This window comes from Andrographis paniculata, unplaced genomic scaffold (genome assembly GCF_009805555.1).
Source record: "Andrographis paniculata isolate CXL003 unplaced genomic scaffold, ASM980555v1 Contig95END, whole genome shotgun sequence".
In the NCBI taxonomy this organism is placed as follows: Eukaryota; Viridiplantae; Streptophyta; class Magnoliopsida; order Lamiales; family Acanthaceae; genus Andrographis; species Andrographis paniculata.
Window position 1 is genome coordinate 2,694,298 of NW_026137634.1, and position 21,758 is coordinate 2,716,055.

A 21,758-nucleotide genomic window follows, 5' to 3' on the forward strand; every position below is an offset into this window, starting at 1 on the left:
GCAAAACCTAAATGTCAAATGTTGAATGGAATGAGTGTGAATTATTGAATTGATCAAAAGTTAAATTCCCAGTTGCCCTAAACCCTAGAAGCCTACTAAACAAAACCACATGTGTTCATTTAATATTGCTGTTTTTTCTTTATTATAATTTTTTTTACCCTTTTTACTAAAGTAAATAGCAATATTCATAATAAGTTGACCTTAATGATTAGAACTTGAAATGGACTAATGGACCTATAATTGGTGGACACATATTATTTTATCAAATGCTTTTTTTAGTGAGGAGGGTTGAAAAACACATCATGATTGAAACCAGGTGTCACACAAAAGAATTTCAAAATGGGAATATATATATTGATGTAGAAGGCTTTTTAAGAGCCCTTTTCAATGAGAATCATTCTTGAATTGCAAATATATTCTCACATTTTCTTGGGCACGTGTAGGGCTGTCAAAACATTATTTTAGTATTTTTAAGATCTCTCTCTCTCTATATATATGTATATATATATTCGTATACAATGTGTATAACATTGTATAAACATTATAAGTGGGCCCATATTAAAATGGGCCTACATTGTATATATTATATTATACAGTTTGCTATCACAATCTTGCTTCGATAATGTGTAAACATTTTAATGGGTCCATATATTAAATGGGCCTACATTGTATACACTCTATTAAACACTTCGCTATCACAATCTTGTTTGGATAGTGGTATAAACATTTTAATGGGCCTATTGGGCCTTAAACGCAGAAACCATGTGGGCCAAAATGATCATGCAAAGAACGAAATATATGGGCACAAACTTTTTGTGAACTCAATTGGTAAGTGGCAATCAATCACCAAGAAAATAATAAAAACATGACTTTGATGAATAAGTAGCATCGTCTACGTCAAGTTATGACAGCAGAGGGGATGATCAAATTAAAGTCCCATTCCTACAAACACTGATATCATGTAATTAATCAATTTAGGGTTTTGATGATGTGGTGGATTTTGTAGCAGACACTACAGTGAGAATTAAATAGCACAAAAACCCCACGTAAGAACAACCTACTGCAACTGTGGATCTTCTGCAGAATTTCGGGAAATAATCGCAGATCGCCATCCATCCCGTCTTGTCGTTCCCATACTTCCCCACCATGCCGATCGCCGTCGCCGCCGAACATGCCGATATCAGCAATGCTGCCATAATCTGCAACCAATTCCTTCATCTTCAACAATTCATATATATATATATATTGTGTATCTAATTATCTGTGTGTCGATGTTCTTAGTTCTTACCAAATCATGGAGGAAAAGGCAGAAGTAAACCGCCGGGTGAACGGTTTTCCGGCCGGCGAAGAAAGTGGAGAGCAGGGAGAGGATGGAGAAGACAAATGAGACAATGTTTGCAAGGGCGAAGAACCTGAGAGAAATTTAATTAATTAATTAATTGCAGAGAGGCGCCATGGGAGCAGAAATGTTGGGGAGAAATTGAAAATTGGGGATTAATTGGAGAGCTTACTTGAAGGCAGAAGAATAGTTGTAACGCGCGACTTCCTTGAATCCGATGATGGTGGAGGTCTCTTTGGCGGTGATGATGAGCCAGGCGGCGGCGAGAGTGGCGGCGATAGCGAGAGCTCTGAGGATAATCTGCGCTGCGAAGTAGGGTTTGTGGATTGGGAATCGGGGACTGTCGACGGACCTTTCTTCAGCCATGATACGTGTAGAGAGCGAGACAGAAGGATTTGCAGTGGTCAGTGGCAATCAACAATGGCGGATTGATCGAATATATACAGATATATATATATATATATATATAGAGAGAGAGAGAGAGAGAGAGAGAGAGACAGAGACAGAGAATTAGGGTTTGAGAGAATTGGGCGTGGGCGTGGGCGTAGACGTGGGAAGATAATGGGGAGATGCCGTTGGGAGGACTTAACTTATTGTAACTTCCCACGCCTTAATTTAGTGCCGTGTTTGGATGGTCTAATATTTACTGCACCTGATTTTCTGATTTTGGGCGTAGGTTATATGCTGTAAGGAAAACGGTAACAAACATAGCTTAGAAGAATTAATATCCGCCATTTTTAGATATTTATTATTAACATTTGTAAATAGATAATTTTCTATTTTAGTTCAAGCAATTTACTATTATGGTTTTATTTGTCTGTGTTTGTTGAAGACACTGTCAGTAAAAAAACATTTTTTTTTCACATTTATTACATGTTACTTTTCAGATATTGGTGACATAGGTAAATAAGTACTAATGTTAAAAGGTGTAAAATAAATAACGTGTAAGAATCATTTACTCTAAATAAAAAGTACTATAAACTATCTCCCATAAAAGAGTTGTTGTAGTATTTTTTATTTTTTTTATTGTTATTTTTTACCTGTTAAAAAAAATTATCTTATCTTTTTCATTTGATAAATGTAGATTCTTCCAGCAAAACTATCATACTTTTCTACGACATTTACACAAATTCCATTACAATTATCATTTTAATCATATTTTTTCAACTCCTCGTAAAGTATTGATCATTTATATACTACTTCATATCCACAAAAATATAGTGTATAACATACTAATGATATCATTAAACATATACTTGAAGACACTCTATTCTTACATCAATCTAGCTACTCTAATTATATTATTACAAGAATTGTATTGTAATACATTTGTTAAGGTAAAATAATTATTAAATTTTATATTTAAATAAAAAAATAAATATTAAACAAAATATTTTTTTCGACGGTCAATTTTAATTTTATATAAAGTTTTTTTAAAAAAAAAAAACTAAAATTGACGAAAAAGAGAGTATTTTAGAAAGAAAAGTTATAAATTGAATAATAAATCCTCCGTATTTAAGTAAAGAACAAGCATAAACGGAAGACCAAATTTTATTTTAGAAATGATTCTCAATATATATTTTTTATTCTTTTATATAATACGTTAAATACAGATATAAATTGCTAAAATGTACAAGTTAAATTTAATCAATAAGATAGTGATAATAACTAGGGATACATATATACATACACACGTGTATGTTTATTGTGAGATGTCGAAATACGTAGGATTGGAGGGATAATCGTATTCGACCTGCAGCTGCATCAATATTACATTGCAATAACATCATATTTCGATTTTCATACGCATAAATGTACGTATTTAATACTGTAATAATAATAAAAATACGTATACGTGCAAACGTACCTTGCCCTCATCGGAATCCCAATGCCGTTGAGGGAACACCACCCTCATGTCACTATACAAATGGAATCGCCGCTCACCGCCGCTGCCTCCGCCCGTTTTCCGGTGGTGGTCCGGAGGACAAATAAATCGAAGATGCAGGGCATACCGAAGCCCACGGGAACGGCTCCGGCTACATACGCCGTCGCAAAGAGTCGACTTTTGCCGGAGAAAAGTCTGTCGACATAAATAGTAGATCGTAAGTTCGCGCGATTTCGATCGAATATTAATTAAGGTTATTGTCGATAGGATTTGAACCCCTGACTTTAGTGCCGGCCGGCATATCGCTCAAATTGTAATTACAAAAGAACGTGTGCACCGGAGTTCTCTCCGGATTGCTTAGGACCTGCCGGAGAACGGTGGCCGGTAAACTCGTCATAAAGAGACATATCGAAATGTCCTGTCCGAAAACAGAGTAGTCGAAAGCGACAGTGTGTATACCAATTGCAGCCACGCTTTCATCGGTATTCTTACACGAGCACTCAGTTTCTCGGATTTACGTTCGTTCGACGACAAGCGCGTCGAAAGATCGATAGACGAGTAGTACAGCAAGTAGTTACTCCCGTCGACACTCGTCACAGCGAACGCAAGCTTCTGCGCCCGGGGCAAAAACTTTTCTCCTCCGACGAAGTTCAAGACAGCGAGAAAACCATCGATCTTCTGCAAGAACGATATCGAATGTAAGAGTATCGCACGGTGTAAACGACATAGTATCAAAAATTGTAATCGAGGAAACAAGAAGAACCTTGCCGCCGACCATCGAAGAAGCGAATCGGCCGGACAACAATGACTCTTCGAAAGAACCAATCAACGATCTCCGAACGGATAATCCGCGAAGACTTTGATCATTATTTTGAGATGAACACATCGTCTTCTTCCGTTGCTCGACATCGTCGAACACTCGATGAGACGAGAGAAAGCTCGAGACTTTGCAATCTACACAAGTTCTCGGTCCAAGAGGAGACAGCGAATACGACGGAGAGCTATCCCGACATTGATGGCGACGATTACGATGGTCGAGAAAAGGGCCATCGTAAAAAACGTCGTCTAAATGCGCCTTTTTCCTCTCTTGTGAACCAATGCCGTAACCGATCCGATCGAACACATTAGGCCAATGCTGGTCGCTAAGAGGCGACGGCAACATCGACAACATCCGTCTCCTTACCACCGAACCCGAACTTCTAACATTTCCATCATTAGTGATGCCCTTCGGCTCAAACTCGACAATCCTCGACAAAATACGATTCGTTTCAATCGATTCGATCCTCGGCTTATCCACATTGCCTCGACTACTCATCCAATCACAATCCTCCAGCGATCTTACAATCAATCTCATCGTTTCCATTGATTCGATCCTCGATTCATCCACATTGCCGCAACCACTCATCCAATCACATTCCGCCACACAATCCTCCGGAGCTCTTACAATCAACGGCCTTGCCTTGTCGGAGATCTCTCCCCCGGCAAGCTTGAGGCAAGCCCATGATCGAAATACTTCAAAAATCAACAGCTATTGCATTGTCTATACCCTGCACCGATCTTTCCGGCGATTTAGGCGTCGCCGGAATGCCGGAAAATTCGACAACACAGGCAATGCAACAACAGAGACAACACAGTAATCAACTAATCATAATCCAAACTATCACAACCTCAATCATCATAGGCAATAAAAAATATCCCAAATCTACAAAGAAACCTTGTCGAAATCCAACAGCCACACTCCAAAATCGAATCAAAATCAAACGAGCATTGCTATAGAAAATCGATTATTAAAACAAATGGATGGTAGATTCGATCGAACAGGGGATTAGCAGAAATTGATGTGTCGAGAGAATCTAGATTGAGATTAAACAGCAAATCAAAGCAATGAACCCTAAAAAAAGGGGTGGATTAAACCCAGAAAATGCGAAAACCCATCGCTACTGCATCTTCGATCATTTCAGTGAAATTTTGAATGCAGATAGAGAGATCCTAATTACAGAACAATCAAAGCACATGGATATATATATACATATATGTAGCTTCAAGAATGAATAATTTTCTGTGTGATGAGTTTTAACAGAACGATAAATTTGATGGGCAGTGGGCTTTCAATTTTGATCGTCTTCTTATTCTTCTCCTTCACCCCAAACCCATTAAATATTTGTCTTCCTCCTTTTTATCTTTTCCACCATTTATATATTTTTTAAGTAATGAAAATTTAAAGATACCGAGGGTGCTTTTAATTATCGGATGAGTTTTTGAATTGAAATTTGAGTTGAAGCCCATTAAATTTTATTTATTTATTTATTTTTTAATTGAGGATAAAATTTTATAATATACATAAAAAAAATTAAATTAAAAAAGAAAAAAAATGGTTACATTGACGTGTGGTATTTTTGCATCCTTTCTTGCTCCAATCCAATAACATACACACTTTAGTTTAGTGTTTGTTTTGTAAAAAATTTCTTCTCTCATAGTCATTCATATTCAAGTATTAGAGCATTTTGGGGATTGCTCATAATTTACACTGTTCTTCCATTCTTGTACTAGAATTTAATTAAACTAGCTAGAATGTCAACATTAATTGACACCAACTGTGTGTTTTAGAAATAAGGTCCAATAGAATTTAAAGCAAATTTAAAACAATTTAAGTTGGATCAAATCAGTAACCTAAATTGTAGAAATTAAACTCGGCCTGAGTTATAAATAAAGAAAGAATGCTTTTCAACGGCAGATCAAAATCAGTAACAAATTTAAAATATATATCATTCATAATACTAATAATGCTTACTTGCTTAAATTTGTGCTTCTCCCCCTCTCTCTTTCAGCTCTTTTTACTCATAGATAAAAACAGCATCCTCCAAAACTGCCAATAGGAGGAGACAAGTGTGTGATCCTTTCTTATTTCCTAACTGTAATAACGGGTTATGGCGAAATTACGATCAAGAATCGTTGTTGCTGCTGTCTCATTTTCTGAACTATTTGAGGATGTGAGAACAATTACTATATCGATGTCGATAGGAATGACGACAAGACCTTGTCTTTTGTGTCGTTGTATAGCTCAATTAACTCGACTTGCCACAGGTTCTCTTCGCTGCTCGAACAATGTCTTCAACCTGAAATATTACAATGTAGTTATAGTCTTTTGTTGTTTTTACCATAACATCACCAAACATGTTGTTTCAAATATTTTGTTTTTGAAGCAAACCTGTGGAAAAGCCATTCGCTCGATGTTTGCAGCATATGGTGTCGGGACATCAGTGCCTGCGATTCTCTCAACTGGTGCATCAAGATAGTCGAAGCTCTCTTCAACAACAGAAGCACTGGAAAAGGATTTAGGAAACCATTTAATGTATTACATTAAGAAGGTTTGCAATAAAAGATGGATGAAGCTTTAGGGTGTGAGAGTTGTGTCAAGAAAATAACCAAATCTCTGCGCCGACGCCGTGTTGAGGGAATCCTTCTTCGACAGTCACAAGCCTGCTGGTTTTCCTAACAGAATCATTTATTGTAGCTCTGTCGAGAGGGCGAATGGATCGGAGATTGATCACCTGAATAAACAAGTATTGCAGCCTACAATTGTAAGATCATAGGACTCATGAATATATGTAATGTCATAAGTTTTATAGAGTTAATTACCTCAGCAGAAATCCCTTCTTCTGCAAGAGTTTCAGCAGCCTATAAAAGTATTATATCAATCTCGGAAAAGCAAACTCAAATAATCAAATTGTTGCTATAACTCGTCTAGAGTCGAACTAAAGGATACGAAATTAGGAATTTAAAATATATAAGATCTCATATTTGAATCCATGAACTTCAATTCACTCTAAAAACATAAGACATACCTTGAGAGCAAAGCCAACCATCTTTGAGAAGGCAGTGATGGTTACATCGTTTCCTTGGCGCTCAATCTGGAGATTGTTGCAGCAACAGAGTTTTTTAAGGCGTAGGTCGCGAGGATAATATTATATATTGTTTGAAGGAATGGAATACCTTAGCTTTCCCAATGGGAATAACAAAGTTGGAATCAAGTGCTTCTGCTGAGACAGGAAATGATTCTCCATACCTTAAAAATGAAAAGTTGAAGTCACAGGATGGCCTAGGGTAGATTAAAAACTGCTATATATTGACCAATACCATGTCCAAAGATTGAGTATTATGCATAAAAAAAAAAGAAAGAAAAATTGTTAATTCTACTTACAGAAGTTCATTTTCAAGGAAGACAACCGGATCTGGATCCCTTATAGCGGCTTTAAGCAGTCCACGGGCATCTTCTGAAGAGTATGGAACCAGTACCTTTAATCCTGGGATTGCACTATACCATGCCGCAAAGCACTGAAAAGGATAAAAACTTAGTTTACAGATAGAAAAATATAGGCATGCAAAAGCAACCATTAATCTGTTTTGAATATTGGAACACTATATTATATGTAATTAACGATGTATTGTTAGATGGCATGGTCATTTAATAAGATTTCTATGAGATAATTGAAATCTCAACATTATAACAAGTATATGCTTTACGAGTTCTTTCTTACAAAACCAATCATTAGAAAAATTATTTATTAGTTTACCACAAGCTCCCCCAAAAGACACTAAATTTGTCATACAAAGTCACAAAAGCCAACTACCTTTCTCTAAACCTGATTAAAGAAGTTGTGTTCATATACTAACTTATTGAGTTTATACATAACTACAGAGTACAATCCAATTGTTAGGAGCTTGATGAAATGGTTTTGATTTGAGAAATTTCACGGGCTTTAGCAAGGTGAAATGTGAGACATTTGGGATGGTAGACTTTGTACATATATCCCTTAGAATGGCCTAAAGAGATAGTAGTAGTTAAGTATGTACCTGTGAATGCTGTGCGCCAACACCAGCAGCTGCACCATTAGGGCCTCTGAACACAATGGGCACTTGTATCTGACCAGCGGACATGTAATATGATTTTGCTGCAGAATTAATAATGTGGTCGATCGCCTGAAAAAGATGCATAAGTTAACCTCACAGCTATACATATAAAGCACTTCTTCATGACCACAAATGAAATAGGAAACATGAATACATCCACAATGACAGCAGAAGAAATATTGGTATCGATAAAAGAAGTCTAACCTGCATCGAGAAGTTCATAGTCATAAACTCTACTACAGGCTTTAGACCATGATAAGCTGCACCGACTCCAATTCCAGCAAATCCAGCCTAGTTCATCATTATTACATAGTTGAGTCTCGAATCTCAATTCCAAGCAACAATTTGAATAAAGCATGACGCCTACCTCAGTGATAGGTGTGTCAAGAACCCTCTCCGGACCATATTTCTTTAGAAGTCCTTTGGTGATCTACTACAAAATGCAATCAGTTAAAACTTGCTGTAATACAGAGACTTCAATGAAAGCAGGGAAAGAAGAAAACGTTTAGCCGATCTCGAACTCACCTTATATGCACCCTGGTACTCACCAACCTGCATACAAACACCAAAAGATTTCGAAAACCATCTAGGATTGTAACAAAGAACACCAAAAACATAGGAATGACCAATTAATACTTCCAAGATACCTCTTCACCCATTATGAAAACATTAGGATCAGCAGACAATTCTTCATCCATTGCTGAATTCAAAGCATCACGAACAGTCATCTGAAACAAATCGTGATGCATGAATAACACTCACTGTTACCGAATGATGCTATACAGAGAATCTCTTATAAATGCATTTGAGCTAAACAGAAGAACACAACCAGTTTATATAGCTAGCGATTGATTTCTACATTTGGTATAAATTGGAATTTATTGAACAACGGAAACACTAGCGATTTCAAAACATGTGAATCATTCAAACAGCTTTCTGTTTTTTATTAGAAACACATTACCAAAAAGTAATTGTATTCTCATTATTACCTCCCGAGCAGATGAAGACGATGCTCTCAACGCAATCTCCGGAATTCTTCGAACCAATTTCTTTCAATAGAAAAACATTTAAAAATTAAAAACGATTAAATCAAAAACGGCAGCAACCAAATTAAATCCATAAACTCAAGGAACAGAATGAGAATAAATAAATGTGTAATCAAAATCTAGAAATCGTTCTTTTACCGAAGCACAATTGCGTCCGCAGGTTGCCTTTTGCCTCACAATTCCAAACATTTTGCGCTAGCCTCTCCAAAAGTCCCTGATTAACGCATTAAACACAAAAGATCACACGTAAACCAGCACCATGCACAGGAAAATGGAAGTAGAAACCACATAATTCAGAATGCCAATCGCATAAACAAATGAAAGAAACAAAAAAAAGTTGAATCGAGATCAAACCTGGTTAGAAGATGGAATCGAGATCGTCAGAACAGAAACGTATCTTTGATCTCTCAGGCTCTATCCCTTTTTTCAGGTGGTTGTTACTGAAGAGCTTCTGAACAGACACATCACACATGTTATATATATATATACACACGCACTATATAATATAATGTAACTCTAGTTTTAAATTAAAGAGAGATCGGATCAGCCTAAATGGGCCCATTTCTAAAGGCCCAATTCCAACTATTTCACTAACTCATCTCAAAACTTCAGCTGGAAAGGCCCAAATTGAAATTATTATATAATTTTGTACAATTACTATATAAAAATTCCAAATCATTAATTATAATCTCTCCTTACATATAAAATATCTATGATTTTTTTATCTTCGTCAGTCTACCTAATTTAATCATTTCTTTTATAATTTATAATTTATTAATTTAATTAAATTATTTAGCTATTTTAGTTTTAATCTATTATTATTTATATTATATAATAGTTTTTTATTTACTAATATAATTTTAAATTATTTATTAATTATATTTATTCTAAATTTTTGTATTAATATATAATACATTCGTCCGGTTCTAATGGTCTCATTTATTTTTTTTTATTGATATTTGAATATTAATTATTATATCAAAACGTAGTACAAATTAAGAAAAAATTATAAAAATATTTTTATTGGTGTCTTTGTAATACTAATAGAATGACATTTATACACAAAGTTATATAAATATAAAGATATTTTTTATATTAAGCACAATAAAATTAAAAAATATATATATATCTCCACGTGACCCTTACCGGAATGAGGAAATACAATTTTAGTAGGACATAGGAGTAATGGGGACGTTCAATCAATGAAGATGGAGACAAATTCTACATTGATCTGTTTCCTTTTGCGCATGATGATGTCATCCTTAATGTTGTCATATGTATTATTCGATTATTTTTTATTATTATTATTTAATTGAAGAGGTATCACATTCGTTCTTATCAATATAAAACCGAGCCACGTAAAAAGTTTTCGATCAAGGGATAATTTATAAGTCCAAAATTTAAAAATAAATTTATATTGTAATATTATCAAAATATTCGAGAACGCATTGAAGTGCATTTGTTTTGGGGGTTTGGTTTTAGTTATTGAATTTTAATTAATAAAATTTTAAAATTAAGTATTTATTTAATATAATATAAATAGAGGCTGATATAAAATATTGAATGTAAATATATAATATAAATAGAGATCGATATAAATTTTGAATGTAAAAGATAAACATAAATATTGTGGGAACGAAATATATTCTATATTGGTCTATTTATTAGTATTTTTTTAATATCAAATAATACTTTATTGTTGACTTTTATATACTTATTATAGATGTCTTTGTTTGGGAGAGTTTGTCTGTTTGTTTGGGCGATTGGATTAGATTTTTACTATTCATCCCATTTTTTTCCCTAAAAATATCAAATCAAATACATATTTTTTATTTTTTATATTACACTAAAAATCAATTTTACATTCAAAACATCACATCAACGCCTATTTATATCACATCATACAACTATTCAAATTCAAAATTTTTACTATTCAAATCCCAACTTAAAATTCAAACCCCCAAACAAACACACTTAGGCCTATTATCTCTTCAAAAAAAAAATTGTTCTGAAAAAATCAAATAAAAATTTGTTTTTATTTTTTTTATATTATACTCCCTCCATCCAGCTAGAAAGTATAATATTTCTATTTTGGGACGTTCAATTACAAAGTAAATATTTCGTTAAAAACACTATTTTTTTTTCATAAATACCCTTACTTTGGATCACATCGTTACTTTTAGACAAAAATAAGTAAGGGCAAAAATATCTTTACATTACTTTTAACTACTTACTATAATTAAAATAATATTATTTTTTAAACACTGCACCAAAAGTAAATGTATACATTGTAAGTGGACGGAGGAATATTAAATATATTACGTGTTTATATTACATCAAACAATTATTTTAATTTAAAATTTTATTATCCAAAATTCAAATTTAAAATCAAAATCCCAAACAACACACCATATTTTTTAAGTATCAAATTCTTTTATTTTTGTCGCATTCTATTTTTTTTTTTCTTTGTTATATTTCCTACCTTTTTATTAAATAAAAGTATCATATTCTCTATTTTCAATCAAGGAAGATGTTGAATTGCATTACAATTCATTCAAGTTTGATGGTTTTTATGAATTTTAATAATGCATTCCTAAAAGTAAATTACCTAATCACTATTACACTCCTCCTTGGAAGAAATGCTTAAAATCTTAAGTGTGTATTTGGTTTTTAATTTTTTTTTATTTTTTTTTAAAAAACCAGTATTTAATTCCTACTTTTTTTTTTTGTTTATAAAAATTAAATATTACTCTCACTGTCATGTCATCTAATTGTATACTCATTTGATCGAACACAAATTTAAAAAAAATAGATAAAAATATTTTCTTTTTTACTTTTGTAGGTAAAGAAAAAGTTGAAAAATAATACTTTTTTACTAAAAATGAAAGTGATGATAGATTTTAATGAGAGGAGTATTATTTTTTTTTATATAAAATATTATATCAAAATACTACTAAAAAATTCAAATTTAGCACTTTATTTCAAATTACAACGAAATCAGATCTTTTATTATACTACTCTCTCCGTCATTTAAAATATATAATTATTGTTATTTTACTTTTTTGTTTCTTTGCTATTTATAGTAAATTAGTACAAAAAGTGATGTATTTTTTTTGTTTAAAAATAAAATGACTTTTATATATATATAACTAGGGTTTGTTTGTCTAGGGATTTGAATAGTAAAAATTTTGAATTGGAATAGTTGTATAATGTGATATAAATATTTTGGATGTAAAATTTATTTTTAGTATTATATAAAAAAATAAAAAATAAAAATTTAATTTAATATTTTTGAAGAAAAAATTGATAAATAGTAAAAATTTTGGAGAATCCTTCGAATAAACACCCCCTAAAAAAAAAAAAAAAAAATCTCAAAATTTAAAACTAAAAGAATCTCCATCTAATCAAAGCATGAGAAGTGTCCCATATACCAAATATTCCAAATTCCAACATGTATAAATTGAGGACATAGGTGATACATATCCTTACCAGCAACAACAAAGTTAACAAACAAACAACAATCTAGAACCTCGTATCTACAGAAATGGCTAACAAGTACTCGTGGGCTGTCCTCTCTCTGCTGCTTCTTGCAGCTTCTGGTATAAAAATTCATCACACATCTCTATATACATATATATTCATCGTATTTATATTCATGTTCGTTTCGTATTTGTATTTATATTTTGTATCTGTCTGCAGTGGCAATAGTGGAAAAAGTCGAGGGCACGCAATGCTCGAGTATTTCGTGTAGGAGTTCTTACAATTGCCACATCCAGGGGTGCGGCGCGTGCATGGGTCGACCCGGCCGATGCACTGACAAGGGAGCTTCGGCTACCGACGAGGAAGATGTCTCCGGGAAGACTTGTCTTGCTGCCATGACCACGCTCTCGTCGCTTGTCTGAAAAAATATACGAATCCTACTTCGACGATGAATATTAATATGGAATCATGCGCGTATGTGGGTTTATCGATTAGAGTTTGTATTATGTTATTAGAAGAATAAATCTCGACTAGTGTCTTAGAAGGTTCGAGGAGATGTATTATAACCTACGTTGTTGTAAGCATCTTTTGTACGTGTCCTTTGTTGAATAATTATTAACCGAGTATTTAAGATATGTACGTGTGTTGTTTGCTTTACATAGCGTACTTATGAGAAGAGTTTATTACAGTTGAATTAAACTTTAGGAATCGAACGAACAAATAAAGAACATCATACTAGAAATATAATGCACATATTTAAACAGTTCAATACAAAATATTATTTTTTTATATTATTTATATATTTTTTTTTTGTGTGGATTGAATTTTAAATACTATTCATCCAATTTTTTATTAAAAAAATATCAAATCAAACACCTATTTTTCATTTTTAGAAGTATTATATTAAAAATCAATTTTACATTCAAAATATTACATCTGTTATTGAGGATGTTAAACACTTAATTGGGCCCATTTAGGTTGGCCCAATGTAAGCCTAACTAAGCCCAAAAGGGTTTGCAGTTAATCGGTGAGGGGTTTTGATAGGGTTCTTGATTTGCTTGTAAAATCGAAACATTTCCCTCTAATTACGAAGAGCTCTCTCGTCTTGAATGGATCCGTCAGCGTTCAACTCCGCTGAATTGCAGCAATTTCTCAATGTAAGTGATATGCAGTTCTTGGGTTTGTACTTTTTTGTGCTGGTATTTCTGACTTAGTTCACTTTCAATTCTTCGATTTTGTGTTTGGATTCATTGTTGGGAAGTGGATACTGATACTTGATTCGAGGCTTCTTTTTATGTTTTCCGATGAAATTGAGATTTACATCGTGTGAAGCAAAACTGATCCTAGGAAGATTTCCTTTGTCGATGTCGTTGAGTTTGGTTTAGGAATTTGCGCGGTGCAATGTGCCTTATTTACCCACTTTTTAGCAGGTGTTGTAACTGTTGGTTTGTTTGTTCGATTAATTGTATTTCAAAGCTGTAGTTTGAGTTTGCTCATTGAATTTGCCTCTGTTGAAATGAATGGTTGAATTGATGAAGACACTAGAGGACCTTTAGGTCAACAAACTTGTGGATTTAGCTTGAAATTGATTGATTGCATGCTTAGTCTTAGTTTGTTTGAGCAAATCATATGGAAAACCCTAAAGATCAGTTTATACACACACTCTTATATATATATATATATATATATTTATGTAGATAGATTGATAGATATATTAGCATGCTTGCAATCCACTTGTTGTGCATTGAATCTTTGCAAGATGTGAATCCTGTTGAAAACTTCAACCTTTCAAATTTTTGTATGTATATATATCACCCAATCTTGTATATATTTCCCATAATTTTAAGTAGTTTCTGTTAAAACTCTGTACTATTTTGTTTCTATGATAGCATACATTTCATGTCTACTATGTATAACTTCTCTACGAACAAATTTCGCCTGTTTAAAGTGCTACGCCTCATTGTACAATTAAATAATTTTTGCTGTCTTTTAAGGTTGATGATATATGGTTTATTGGTGCCAAATTGGTTGAATTGCTGAAAATCTTTCGAACCCTATCTTTCGAACTCTCTCCACCGTATGCGTTCTTAATCTATAGCTCAAAATTTCAAATCTCTGTAAAGATTCTTGTTTCGACCTCACAATACTCTTCACATATATGTAGATGTGGATAGTTTAATCCGAGAGGCTATTCTTCTTCTCTAATTGATACAAGTTTACAAATTCTTAATTCTCTACGTACATACCTTTAACCAGCAAGAGAAACAAAAGGCTATGGTGAACGAACTGCTCGGAAAGATTACATCTTCGTGTTGGGACAAATGCATCACCGGAACACCTGGCAGCAAGTTTAGTTCCAGCGAAACTTCTTGTCTTACCAACTGCGCCCAACGCTACATGGATATGTCGCATCTTGTCATGAAACGCCTCCAGCAATAAACCTGGCCTAGATTTCTTTCCCCTCTCGGGTATGCCGAGTGGTGATTTACTCTTACTGATAATCCCAGTAGTGTCTTTATTGCAATGATCGAAATAATAGCCCAAAACTGAATTATATATATATATATTCACACATTTGCAGTACATGGCATTTCTGTTGTAGATTCTTTAATCTCCCTTATCTTTTGCTTTACATTTATCAATTGCTATTGCAAATTTTCATACGAACTTTCGCCGTTGGTTAGCGAATGTCTATCAGATCCCATCGAAAGAGCTCTATCCGCAGAATCAGCCCATAGCGCTTTCGGTAGCTCCCGTTTCCCGTTATCCAGGTACGCGCTGCCAAAGCTTGTATTGAGTGATTGCGATCTAATCGTGGGCTTTTTCTGCACTTTTGCGCGGAACTTGTTCTTTGATGCAGGTATGCTGCTGCAGAATACTTCCACGAAGTTCCCGATTACGCCTTTGTTGTAAGGATTCTCACTTCTGCTGTATTGATACCTGAAATTCTCGTACGTTGTCTGCAATGCAGATAAAGGAAAAGATTAGCTGTTGATCTGGATCGACGAAGGTTTCGTTTTTCAGATCGACTTGCCTGGTTTGTGCTTATGAGGTAGAGATGGAAGATCGAGAGCCCGCCCACAAACCAGAGCGCTAGAAAGGTGTAAATGATGAGCGCGATGGAGGCTGGCGTTCGAACCATGGCTTTCCATATCGTCGTCTTTTCGCCGTCCATTATCCTCTTGATGTAAACCCAGCAGAATCCATGGACGTACAGGCAGAGCAGCGTCGCCGAGAAGACGAACATGAAGAAGAATCGGTAGTTCCTCTGCATTCCATGTCAAGACACGATTATTGGATTATTCGACCGTGTTTCTTGATCGTTAACAATGGAAGGTCTTACCATTCCGATGCATTGCCCAACCCATGGGCAGTGATGGTCGAATCGCTCGACGCAGTTATCGCAAATCGAGCAATGCGAGCACCTCGGCGGCCTGTACAGCATGCAAGTGTTGCAGTACTTTACTTTGACACTTATCCCGTTGACGACGACTTCCTTCGTCCGTGGAAAGTATGGCGGCGGCGGCGCTTGCCCGGCAAGTGCCGCCGCGCCCAATTCCATGCTGTTTTCGTAACTTTCCGGCTCCGGAGGATGATCGTTGCGGGGAATGATCCCGGGATCCCTTCCGGAAGTCAGTAGAAGCATCAGCAGCACCTGGATATCGAGAAAAAGCTCAATTACGATTATGACAAGTCAATCAACAAGATCAAGATGAAGATAATACGTACGTAGAGTGTGAAGACGACAGAAACTACGAGGATCGAAATCCCCCAATTGCCTGAGAAATCATCCATCAATTTTCTTGCAACGAAGACACAGAATACTGCAACGGGAGCAACTATGAGGGATATTGTGAAGAACACTGATCCTATATCAGGCCCGAATATGAATCTCCCACCAAAACAGAATTTCTGCAACCAAACATACGAATCGTTAATTGAAATCCAAAAACCCTAATTCGATTGTTAAAAAATAAAACCCTAAATCTCAGATTGAATTGAATTGATTTGATTTGATTTGATTTTGCAGGTAAGAGGAAAAGAAAAGGATTTCTGGATGTACGGACGTTGCTGCCTTCCCAGGCCCGATAGGTCGGGATCATCTCGGCCTCCGCCTCCGGCGGCGCCACAGCTTCCATTGCACTCCCGTGAGGAAATTAGTTGCGAACTAATTAATTAATTAATTTTAGTTGTTGGAGAAGGAACGTGTTTTCTTTCTCTTTCTTCTCTGTGTAAGTGAAGAAAGAGAAGAAGATTAAAAATTTGGGAAAGTCAGATTAGGGCAACTGGGATGGGATGTATACTGCCATTTTTATTATTATTATTTTTTGTAGAGTGCCAATTGTATACAGATTACGTGTCTCACCTTTGACTTTTGACCTGGATTAAATTAAGGATGTTCGTCGTTGATCGGAGCTTGACAGAAAAGCTGTACTTGAGTTTAGTTGTTGCAGACATGGCTGAGTTGTAACTAACTGGTAAGAAGAAGATGGAGAAATCAGTTGGTTGATTGATTGATTGATGTAATTATTTATTGGAGATGAATTTCGCGACTGCAAATGCAAATGCAGATGATGACGATGACGATGACTTATGCTTACCTGTCTGTTTTTATTAAAAGGTCAACAATGGAGGGTCTGCATTTTTATTTTATTTATTACTATTATTTTTTTCTGTTTAATTCTGCTGTTGTGTTTCGCTGAACTACCTAAGATTTGTTTAGTTATTTATACAATTTCAAAATTGTTGGAGTCCAAAATTGTTTATATTATAAATATGTGTTCTTTTTATATACATGCTATATGAACACTAAATTGATTCATTGAAACATCAACTCATTTTTCTTTTATACATAACACATTATATTTAAAATATTTTAAATTAATGAAGTTATGGAATATTAAACATATTTTTTTAAATGAAAACCACTTTCTAAGTAAGAACAATATAATTTAAAGTCAATTTGCAAACAAAATCATGTTCGGTAGTGATATTTAATTTATCAAACGACAACATAAAGGTGGGCCAAACTTATTGGGCTTTTGCATCGTTGGACTAAGTATAAAAAGGCCCAACTTAATTTGGGCTAAGCTCTTTTTACAATGTTAAGAAAAAGAAAATCAGACAATAAAAGGTCCCACCGGGAGTCGAACCCAGGTCGCTGGATTCAAAGTCCAGAGTGCTAACCACTACACCATGGAACCCTTAATAATCTTCTTGTTTTTATTTACATATTTAATATATTTTTACTTTTGACATTTTTAAAATTTAAATATTCATTGGATGCTATAATTCTTTAGAAAATTAATAGAATTATTTAAATTGACTTATATTCATTGTATTTTTTCCATTCAACTTTTAAAATAAATCTACATATATTATTCATTCCTCATTACTTGCAAATTGACTTATTACAAATTTGAAAGTGTAAACTTTGGTTACTACCTTATTTTTTAATTGATAATTTTAGCTTTGATTTACTTTATTATTAATCAATCAGATCATTACTATTAACTAATTAATCGTTAATGGGGTGGGTGAAAAAATGAGCTATTTAACTAGTACACACCCTTCATAATTAATTATTTTTTGTTGCAAATTTATACAAAATAATTAAATAATGATCAAAACTATTGATTCTTAATTATATTGGCAACTTAAAATAATTTTATTTTAAGGGGAATGAAAGTTTTAGCCATTTAAAATTTTTACTAATGCTCCATGGCATTATTAAAAAATATATAGATGTATTAGTTTAATGTAAAGGGGCTTTAATTACCATCTTAAATAAAACAATCTTCAGATTTGATCATTAATTAATTGTCCCAAAATATCTTCAAGGGGGCATACAAATATTGACCTATTGTCGTTACTTCAAAGTTGTTTTTACTTTGATTTTGTGCTTGTATTTTAATTTTTTATTTAATTAGTGATTGAATATAACTTTTATTAATAAGAGAAAATTGTTTGTTGAAAGGGAATAAAATTTAAATTAAAAATTAAATAGCTTCCAGCAAATCAGTTATTTTATTTTATTTTATTTTTTTAAAAAAAAAAAAAAAACAAGAGAAACTTAAAAATGTATAGGTATATATGTTTATATAAAATACTATATATTTTAAATTTAGAATATAAAAAAAATTATGTACATTAAAATAAAAATAAAATAAATTGAAAATCACCAGGAACAAATAATAATATCTTTGACAATAAATTAGCATTATATTGCACCCATGGTTGAATGATTATTAGAAACGCACTAATTTTAAATAAATATTATATATATATTGTATACATAGCAATATATATATATATATATATAAAATCATTTAAATTATATGCATGTGACACCCCTATAGTTAAAAATAATATATTTTTAAAATTTAAGTACTTTTAATAAACTCTAGCAAAAAAATCAATAGTACATTATATTTCTAAAATATTTATAATTTTTTTTTTCATCCGTCAAAATTGTATTATTATTCTTTCTTTTGCACGTATGTTAAATTTATACATCATTCATTTATAGTAAGTAATTTTATTTCTTCACAATTTTATTATTTTTACTATAACACATTATATTAAAGATGTCTTTACCTTACCCAATTACTTTTTTTTTTTTTAATAATTTAATAATTTTATAATATATATTTATTTTAATATCAAAATATCATTATTTATTAATCTCTATATATACTCAAACTCAAATAATTTTATGAATGGAAAAAGTACTATACATATAATAATTTTGTAGTACGAATATCATGCTGAAATTGTAAAAATAAATAAAATTAAAGTTAATCACAACCGTTAATCTCATTTAGTATTAGTTAATAGAAGACTAAAAATGTAATTTTTATCCATTTAATAATGAGATTCAACAATGCTGAATTAAATTATAATATCAGCACATTATCCTTAGCCATAATTTTATTGGTATGTCAGTGACATATTACATTTATAGAAATATTTACAATTATGTTGGCAATGATTAAATTCCCACTATTTAAATGTGAAAAATAACTTAAGCGTTGGACTAATTTTCATTTCAATTTCAAACTTAAATTTATAGGACAAAGCTAATTAGTGGGGTGAGCAAAAAGTTGGAATTTAATAAACTGTTAGATTAAATTAATTAAAATTTGTTGATTCTGTCTGAACTATTTACTTTTTAATTCACACTACATTTGTTCCAATTTATTTACTAATTAATTTTTTGCTTTGAATTATTTTTTTGATGGTATAATTTTAATACTCCTCCGTCCCAAATACCGCTACTGTAGGCACAGTAGTTTAGAAAATGTGTAATTAGTAGATAATTAAGAATGTATTAGTGAAAATAATTATTCTATAATATAAATAATTATAAATTAAGATTAAGATAACTAATTAGTTTAATTAAAATTTTAAAAAAATAAAATTAAAAAATTTAACATGAAATTAAAGTGTGTAATCATTTTCCAAAAAAAGAAAGTGACATGGTATGTGGGACGAACAGAAACGGCAATATGGACATGGTATCTGAGACGACGGAGGGAGTAATTTTTTTATTTTTTAAAACTATTTTCTATTTTTTGTGATTATTTTATAAACTGCACCAAATTCTGCCTACCCTAAAAAGCAATGAAAACAAATATTTAAGCACTAATCATATAAAGTTAGATCCTCTTTATTCACTAATTTTTTATTTAAAACATACTTATTTTTAATAATATTTAAATTTAATTTTCGTTCCAAATATTATACATCAAATATTTATATCCACTCATCAATTTAAATTTTTTTATTATTGAACATTGTACATCCGAGGTGCCACGTGTCGATAAAGTAAAGAGTTTTCAGGTTTATTAAAACCTGAAAAGTGAGCCGAAAAATAAAGGTAAAAAAAAATCATTATAAAAGATAATGCGCTATATCACTTGCTTACGTCATCCAATCACCAATTCCTACATTTCTGCAAAAGTTTTTTTTTTTTTTTAATTATTATTTTTAAGGCAACTGGCAACAGATCGAATTTTTCTTTTTATTTTTACAAAATCTTCTCGTTGATTAAATTTTTAAAATCAATTAATTAATTATTAGATGCATTATTATATGAGAAGAAATATGTTGAATTATGCAGACAAATTTTGATTAATACAAATAATGTTATTGAATCACAGGGGAAAAAAAATGATAAAAAAACATATAAAAAATGTATTAAGAAATACTGAATTAAAAAAAAAAAAAGCACAGAATTATATATTTCAATTTTCTACACGTTCTTGCTACTATTGAATGATTATTTAAATTAAATTAAATTACAAACCATTGTAATTGTGTGAAATGATTGGGAGCAAGATTTGGCAACACCACTGAACTAAATTAAATTAAATTAAATTAATTAAGTTTACAGTTGCTTTTTGGAATGTAACAGGAATTAAATATTTACTAATAGCAATAATAATCACTTAATTTAAGACCAATTAGAAATAATCTAAATGCCTTTTTTTAAATTTTCAAGATTAAAAAATGCACTTTTAATTTGTGTGGGAAATGCAATGCATTTTGCAATCAACATGGAATGGAACACTTGTAAAGTTGTACCCAAAAAAAGTAACTATAAATATACATTAATACTATAAGATAATAATTTTTAAAAATTGATTGATAATTATCTGGAAGAAGCAAAAGAACAGATATCAATTGATAGATCACTATCACAAAAGCTTACCTCAAAAAAAAAAAAAAAAAAAAAATATTCATCAATCATTAATTTGTTGCACTAAAACTTGTACGAATATAAAACATGTTTTTTTTAAAAAAAAAATCGAAGATATATTTATTTAAAAAATATAATAAATTAATCTCAATCGACTCCCTCGATTTGAATAGTCAAGAACGCCCTTGGACGGTGGCCATTCAATATAAGGTCATATTTAAATTGTTTAGAGTCGCGAATTAATTAATTAATTAATCATATCTAGACCCGAATTATTTTTTTTTATTTTAAAAATTTATGATGACATTGCAAGAAAATTTATAAGAAACTTGGCTTAACAAAATTCTCTCTTTATGCATTGCATAAATGAATGCATGATTAAGGATGAACCCAATT

General features: G+C 32.2%; 5 protein-coding genes, 1 long non-coding RNA gene and 1 other non-coding gene across 9 annotated transcripts; 1 reads left to right on the forward strand and 6 right to left on the reverse strand.

Annotated features, from left to right (window-relative positions):
* Positions 1 to 893: 893 nt before the first annotated feature.
* Positions 894 to 1,841, reverse strand: LOC127243251 (CASP-like protein 1F1). Its single transcript, XM_051263168.1, has 3 exons — positions 1,512 to 1,841; positions 1,289 to 1,412; positions 894 to 1,199 (listed from the first exon to the last, which is right to left on the reverse strand). The coding sequence occupies exons 1-3, from the start codon at positions 1,703 to 1,705 to the stop codon at positions 975 to 977; spliced, it is 543 nt and encodes a 180-aa protein (XP_051119125.1). The 5' UTR covers positions 1,706 to 1,841; the 3' UTR covers positions 894 to 974.
* Positions 1,842 to 2,979: 1,138 nt separating this feature from the next.
* LOC127243503 (uncharacterized) lies at positions 2,980 to 5,705 on the reverse strand. 2 transcript variants are annotated; one of them, XM_051263557.1, is made up of 5 exons: positions 3,988 to 5,705; positions 3,684 to 3,902; positions 3,508 to 3,588; positions 3,207 to 3,419; positions 2,980 to 3,098 (listed from the first exon to the last, which is right to left on the reverse strand). In XM_051263557.1, exons 1-5 carry the CDS (start codon positions 4,627 to 4,629, stop codon positions 3,042 to 3,044), a joined length of 1,212 nt encoding a protein of 403 aa, XP_051119514.1. In that variant the 5' UTR covers positions 4,630 to 5,705; the 3' UTR covers positions 2,980 to 3,041. The 2 variants fall into 2 exon arrangements, with proteins under 2 accessions (XP_051119514.1, XP_051119515.1); XM_051263558.1 differs by lacking the exon at positions 3,508 to 3,588.
* A 144-nt stretch (positions 5,706 to 5,849) lies between these two features.
* LOC127243594 (pyruvate dehydrogenase E1 component subunit beta-1, mitochondrial) lies at positions 5,850 to 8,693 on the reverse strand. The gene is made up of 11 exons (XM_051263685.1): positions 8,661 to 8,693; positions 8,503 to 8,565; positions 8,340 to 8,426; positions 8,079 to 8,204; positions 7,426 to 7,559; positions 7,218 to 7,290; positions 7,070 to 7,135; positions 6,864 to 6,902; positions 6,651 to 6,775; positions 6,433 to 6,547; positions 5,850 to 6,340 (listed from the first exon to the last, which is right to left on the reverse strand). The coding sequence occupies exons 1-11, from the start codon at positions 8,691 to 8,693 to the stop codon at positions 6,290 to 6,292; spliced, it is 912 nt and encodes a 303-aa protein (XP_051119642.1). The 3' UTR covers positions 5,850 to 6,289.
* A 77-nt stretch (positions 8,694 to 8,770) lies between these two features.
* Positions 8,771 to 9,627, reverse strand: LOC127243333 (uncharacterized). Its single transcript, XR_007836977.1, has 4 exons — positions 9,536 to 9,627; positions 9,320 to 9,395; positions 9,125 to 9,184; positions 8,771 to 8,863 (listed from the first exon to the last, which is right to left on the reverse strand). It is a non-coding gene; the product is annotated as an uncharacterized LOC127243333 (long non-coding RNA).
* Positions 9,628 to 13,678: 4,051 nt separating this feature from the next.
* Positions 13,679 to 17,069, forward strand: LOC127243332 (mitochondrial import inner membrane translocase subunit TIM8-like). Of its 2 annotated transcripts, XM_051263300.1 has the most exons (3): positions 13,679 to 13,818; positions 14,918 to 15,129; positions 15,346 to 17,069. In XM_051263300.1, exons 1-2 carry the CDS (start codon positions 13,771 to 13,773, stop codon positions 15,098 to 15,100), a joined length of 231 nt encoding a protein of 76 aa, XP_051119257.1. In that variant the 5' UTR covers positions 13,679 to 13,770; the 3' UTR covers positions 15,101 to 15,129; positions 15,346 to 17,069. The 2 variants fall into 2 exon arrangements, with proteins under 2 accessions (XP_051119257.1, XP_051119256.1); XM_051263299.1 differs by having other exon boundaries at positions 14,918 to 17,069.
* On the reverse strand, positions 15,195 to 16,877 carry LOC127243331 (probable protein S-acyltransferase 7). The gene is made up of 5 exons (XM_051263297.1): positions 16,729 to 16,877; positions 16,391 to 16,573; positions 16,005 to 16,316; positions 15,696 to 15,929; positions 15,195 to 15,621 (listed from the first exon to the last, which is right to left on the reverse strand). The coding sequence occupies exons 1-5, from the start codon at positions 16,798 to 16,800 to the stop codon at positions 15,307 to 15,309; spliced, it is 1,116 nt and encodes a 371-aa protein (XP_051119254.1). The 5' UTR covers positions 16,801 to 16,877; the 3' UTR covers positions 15,195 to 15,306.
* A 724-nt stretch (positions 17,070 to 17,793) lies between the features above and the next one.
* On the reverse strand, positions 17,794 to 17,865 carry TRNAQ-UUG (transfer RNA glutamine (anticodon UUG)). Its single transcript has one exon. It is a non-coding gene; the product is annotated as a tRNA-Gln (tRNA).
* Between the last annotated feature and the right edge of the window lie 3,893 nt (positions 17,866 to 21,758).

What these genes read in the sequence shown, in the direction of transcription:
- LOC127243251 (XM_051263168.1), bottom strand. Translation starts at nt 1,705, where the DNA reads ATGGCTGAAGAAAGGTCCGTCGACAGTCCCCGATTCCCAATCCACAAA. An exon ending in AACTATTCTTCTGCCTTCAA is followed by an intron (nt 1,413 to 1,511) that starts GTAAGCTCTCCA and finishes AATTTCTCTCAG; the next exon opens with GTTCTTCGCCCTTGCAAACA. An exon ending in GCCTTTTCCTCCATGATTTG is followed by an intron (nt 1,200 to 1,288) that starts GTAAGAACTAAG and finishes AATTGGTTGCAG; the next exon opens with ATTATGGCAGCATTGCTGAT.
- LOC127243503 (XM_051263557.1), bottom strand. Translation starts at nt 4,629, where the DNA reads ATGAGTGGTTGCGGCAATGTGGATGAATCGAGGATCGAATCAATGGAA. An exon ending in TGAAAGCGTGGCTGCAATTG is followed by an intron (nt 3,589 to 3,683) that starts GTATACACACTG and finishes GTTCTCCGGCAG; the next exon opens with GTCCTAAGCAATCCGGAGAG. An exon ending in ATATGCCGGCCGGCACTAAA is followed by an intron (nt 3,420 to 3,507) that starts GTCAGGGGTTCA and finishes TTATGTCGACAG; the next exon opens with ACTTTTCTCCGGCAAAAGTC.
- LOC127243594 (XM_051263685.1), bottom strand. Translation starts at nt 8,693, where the DNA reads ATGCAGGTTGGTGAGTACCAGGGTGCATATAAG. An exon ending in TTGGCGCACAGCATTCACAG is followed by an intron (nt 7,560 to 8,078) that starts GTACATACTTAA and finishes TATCCTTTTCAG; the next exon opens with TGCTTTGCGGCATGGTATAG. An exon ending in AGCGAATGGCTTTTCCACAG is followed by an intron (nt 6,341 to 6,432) that starts GTTTGCTTCAAA and finishes GTAATATTTCAG; the next exon opens with GTTGAAGACATTGTTCGAGC.
- LOC127243332 (XM_051263299.1), top strand. Translation starts at nt 13,771, where the DNA reads ATGGATCCGTCAGCGTTCAACTCCGCTGAATTGCAGCAATTTCTCAAT. An exon ending in AATTGCAGCAATTTCTCAAT is followed by an intron (nt 13,819 to 14,917) that starts GTAAGTGATATG and finishes ACCTTTAACCAG; the next exon opens with CAAGAGAAACAAAAGGCTAT.
- LOC127243331 (XM_051263297.1), bottom strand. Translation starts at nt 16,800, where the DNA reads ATGGAAGCTGTGGCGCCGCCGGAGGCGGAGGCCGAGATGATCCCGACC. An exon ending in GGGCCTGGGAAGGCAGCAAC is followed by an intron (nt 16,574 to 16,728) that starts GTCCGTACATCC and finishes GTTTGGTTGCAG; the next exon opens with AAATTCTGTTTTGGTGGGAG. An exon ending in TTGGGCAATGCATCGGAATG is followed by an intron (nt 15,930 to 16,004) that starts GTAAGACCTTCC and finishes CATGGAATGCAG; the next exon opens with AGGAACTACCGATTCTTCTT.